The 4,402-nt window shown below is 38.6% G+C and overlaps 1 protein-coding gene across 1 annotated transcript in view; it reads right to left on the bottom strand.

Moving 5' to 3' along the window:
- stc2b (stanniocalcin 2b) overlaps positions 1–3,669 on the bottom strand; it is a 9,075-nt gene extending 5,406 nt beyond the window's left edge. The window contains exons 1-4 of the mRNA XM_016451476.1: positions 3,574–3,669; positions 3,364–3,434; positions 1,466–1,608; positions 983–1,194 (exon numbers count right to left, since the gene is read on the bottom strand). Of these exons, the coding sequence (XP_016306962.1) occupies positions 983–1,194; positions 1,466–1,608; positions 3,364–3,434; positions 3,574–3,659 (512 nt within the window). The 5' untranslated portion in view covers positions 3,660–3,669. The remainder of the gene's footprint in view (positions 1–982; positions 1,195–1,465; positions 1,609–3,363; positions 3,435–3,573) is intronic.
- Between the last annotated feature and the right edge of the window lie 733 nt (positions 3,670–4,402).

Here is a 4,402-nt window from a genome sequence, read left to right as displayed (position 1 = left end):
TTAAAGGTGGGGTAAGCGATTTTTCAAAAACGCTTTATAAAACGAATTCAGGCTGAATAGCAAAACAAACTTGTAGCCAATCAGCAGTAAGGGGCGTGTCTACTCATGATGTGGAGGAGAGAGCGTTCAGTGCACGGGTCGGACATTAGCCGAGCCGAGCGACAGAAAGATAGAGATGGTCGATAAAAAACAAAAGAGGAAACCGTCTGTGGTATGCGGAACAAAATAAAGCAAGAAGTAGGACCCGTGTAAATATCGGATTAGCTTTCCAGCACTAGAGAGAAATCAAGGAGCGGAAGGCCTGCGATCGGACGCCGAGGTTGCTTCCAGCACTAGAGAGAAATCAAGGAGCGGAAGGCCTGCGATCGGACGCCGAGGTTGCTTTGTTTCTTCTCGATAGGTGAGTAACACCGTGTCTGTGCCGCAATAGCTAAAGTCTGTCTAGTACACTGGACGCGACAAAGCGACCGTTGAAAATCATTTGAAATTTGTGTCAATACGTCATAAATAGAACGCAGCAGCAGTTTTCTGTCGGGGATTTGTCGTGTCGTGCCACATCCAGTGTAGACCATAGATATGTATATATATATCTATGGTGTAGACAGCATCACTGATTATGAGTTCTATAGTATTTTGTCGCGCCGCGCCACTTGCGTCCGGTGTAACATTGGTTTTGCTTTGTTTCACAGAACTAATCGTTGCGTACGTATGTGTGGGGCGGAGCTATCAAAATAGGGGCGAGACCCTTTTGGGGTAGGGGCGTGTTTGTTTTGATGATTTCAAATGTCAACATTGGCTACCAGAAATTGCTTACCCCACCTTTAATGACACAATTTTTGGGTGAACTATCCCTTTAAACCAGTCAAGGTATCAGCACAAAAATACACTCAGCAAAATCTAATTATCGCTATTGACAAAATCCAAGAAAATATCAATATATAATTTTTTGTCAGTAGTTTTGTCCCTATATTGAAGCACTCACCCTTTAGGAAACAGGTCCTTGAAGTGGATCATCTCCACCATGACATTGACGTTCTCCCTCACGGCAGAGCAGAGGTTGTGTTTGACGTAACACTCACGCTGCAGCTGGAACACCATCTCTTTCACGGCCAGACACTTGCGGCTGACGCAGCTGAACTTGTGGCGAAGTCCATGGGCCATGCATTTCAGCGCATCTTTGATGAACGATTTCCCCTGCGGTGATGCATAAGTCGTTCATCAAGCCAGAGTCGTTAACACATGCAGTTAATGACAAAATGCCGTCTAAGCTAATTTCAGCTCAAGTATGTCTAATGATAAGGACATAGCTCTCAAACTGCCAGCTCTCAAAGATGAGGTGCTGTAGATCTCATGGAAAGCATGCACGTTGCCAATCCAACCTCAGACTAAGTATTAAATAGCATTATAGTGTACATGTTATGCACATTGTGATTTAAGTACAAAAGTGAAGCGGGCAGGATCATACCTGGGAGTCAAATTTGCCAGCGTTGTGGAGGAACGTCATGCAGATGTCGTGTAGTCCACGGATTTCGCAGGAGTTGTTGTTGAAGCACTCGAACATCCCACAGCCTACATCACCTGCGTTCACCAGACACTGCTGAATCTCCGCTGGAGAATGATCAAGAGTGAGTCATCACATTACAGCCTTTTCAGTAAACACACATTGCTCTTGCTATATTAACGGTGTTAAATATATCCTGTTAAATTTACAGTAAAAAAAAATAGTGGGCTTTAGGGATGCCTGTATATTTTACAACTTAAAATGTCAATATACAGAATTTAACTATCAAAATCTGCTTTTTTGCCTTACTGATAAAACACTATAATAATATAGGTGGCACAACAGAAAGCCACACGATGAGAAAACTGTAAGTGGCCTGTCCATAAAACATGGCTAATATTCAGGGTCATGCACACAAAGACAAAACACCATCAGGCTAACACACACAACACTAAAATAATGCCATAAACAATCCTTAAGTAACAGAAAATGTAACACAAAACACCCTAATGTACATTACTAATTATAAAAATAAACAAAATAATTTATAAAAACCATATGTGATGTTTCAGAAAATGTGTAGTTTTTGCTTGCAAAAACATTTGACAGTATTTTACAGTAAAATTACATATTATGTGATGTTTATCCGTTTACAGTTTTTCCAACATATTTGGTAACTAATTAAGAGGTTTTTACTGTAGATTTATTTAGAGTATTTTTCTGTAATCAATTTTAAGTAGTTTTACGTGGTTTAAAATTCTTATTTTTTGATTTATATAAAAAAAAATAATAATTTAACAACTAAGTCACAGTGGGTAACATGGATATTGTTTGAAAGATCGCGAGTGAGAACTTTCAAAATAATCTAAATGTTCTGTGTCCGATATGTTTGACATATAGAGCTTTGTGACACTGCATCTCTTTGTGGACTTTGGTAAGGTTTGAAATGCAGTGTTCTAAATTTATATTCTCTATGTGTAATCTGCAGCTTTACCACAGTAAATATTCTTAGGCTTTTGACAATTGCGGTTAGATCACTTAGTAGAACATAAAAAAAAGTTGGTAGGCCACATTAAAACATTTGGAACCTTATTTGTCTACTTTTTAAACTAAAAACAAAACTCAGTAGCAATTAGGCAGGCTATATTAAAGTTTTAAAAATTGACAAATAACGTTCGCAATGTATTATTTCAACATTGTCAACAGAACAGACCCTTTGAATGAGCTTACTTGACAAAATTTCTGGCGCGAAAAGCCTTAACTTACAGAGCAGTGCGCGCACGTGGACAGGAGGACATTTTCTGAGGTAGGTAGCTACATTTACAAGCCATTATAACATTTATGTATGTAGATTAACTACAGCTAAGGGAAGAATTAAGAAAAATAGGAATATAGCGATAGTAATATGTGACGGTTATTCATGTAGCCTTTAAGTCAGAACAGCGAATATTATTTAAAATATATACATGTAAACAATAAAGTCTCATCATTTACTATGTCTACGTTTATTTTTTTGCTTTAAAGATATAGGCTACGTGGCAAAAATATTTTAATGACGTACAGTGGTAATTAGCTTCCCAAAACGTCGGGACGTGACATGATAACGTTTTTGCAACGGTGTGAACATGCCTTTATTATATTTATTGCAACGAAAACCCCGACATTTGATTAAGTAGGCTACATAGGATAGAAACGCGTTTTAACACAATAATCTGGAGATAAGTTGTTTGATAGAACATATAAGTTAAAAGTTTGATGCAGCTTTAATACAAACAGTTGAATCAGCTCCACGCGTTTACGGTCTGTCGTTGATTTTCTTTGCATGCACTGCGCAACCCCCATTAACGTTACTATCACGTTACCTGTGTTCTGCAGAGAGAGCCTTCTCTTCTGGATGTTCAGTGATTTCTCTTGTGAGGTGTCATGAGCGCTGCTGGAATCAGTCGCGTGTGTTTGCCACGCCGCCAAAAACAATAGAAACACTCCTACAATCAGTTGCACACGCATGTCTCGTGACGATGATGATAACGCTGTCTCAAACTGCGAATATTTTCGGATCACTGTAATATTACCATAGAGAATGAAGCACACGCGGCGGAGGGAGTAGCGCAGACGCGTAGTGAGGATCGGGGGGATGCCTATATTTCCTCCAACTCATGTCAGTTTGGATGAAGGAGGTGAGCAGGTGCTGACCAATCACAGTCTCCGGCTGGACGACAGCTCCGTGCGTCCATTCGAAGTTCACACAGCACGTATAGCTGAGACCGGGGCTAGTTGTCACAAGGGTTTGTGTGGTTCTCACTAACTATAAGGTTTGAGTCAAAAGTCCCAAATGCATTTTTTTTTTTAATTATTGCAACCTTCAAAACTAAGATTTAAACATTATATTTTTGATACAGTCTTTCATATATGTCATGTCGGGCAAGTTGTCATATGAGATATAGGCTGTATTTTGTAATTTTATACAATTCATTCATTGAAATTACTGTTAGGCAAAACAATGATTTGCTATTTTGTATGCATCCTGTTTAGATTATTTTTGCAGCTGTAATTGTTTTATGTTTCCCTTTTTTACTGTTTAAATTTTCCTTAAATTTGTATTCCTATGCATGGAATAAAAAGTGAGACAACTAGCCCTGATCTCCACTGTTATTGCAGTTATAGTTTTAGATATTAAACTATAAAACGAATAGTTCCCGTCTTGGATTCTGATTCATCAAACACAATGTTCCAGCCGTGCTAAAAAGCCATGATATAGTAACAGCTATGACATGAAACACCTGTTCATCTTACTGCCCAGCTCATCTTCTCGTAACCTAATGTGAGATTTAACAACATGCACAGTAAACTTCATTCAACTGATATTACATTTAGTTATGAGAAGTTTTGTTATACACACAT

The sequence above is a fragment of the Sinocyclocheilus anshuiensis genome, unplaced genomic scaffold (genome assembly GCF_001515605.1).
Source record: "Sinocyclocheilus anshuiensis isolate Anshui unplaced genomic scaffold, SAMN03320099.WGS_v1.1 scaffold207, whole genome shotgun sequence".
NCBI lineage: Eukaryota > Metazoa > Chordata > Actinopteri > Cypriniformes > Cyprinidae > Sinocyclocheilus > Sinocyclocheilus anshuiensis.
The sequence above is the reverse complement of the archived record's forward strand: the minus strand, read 5'-3'. Positions and strand labels throughout refer to the sequence as shown.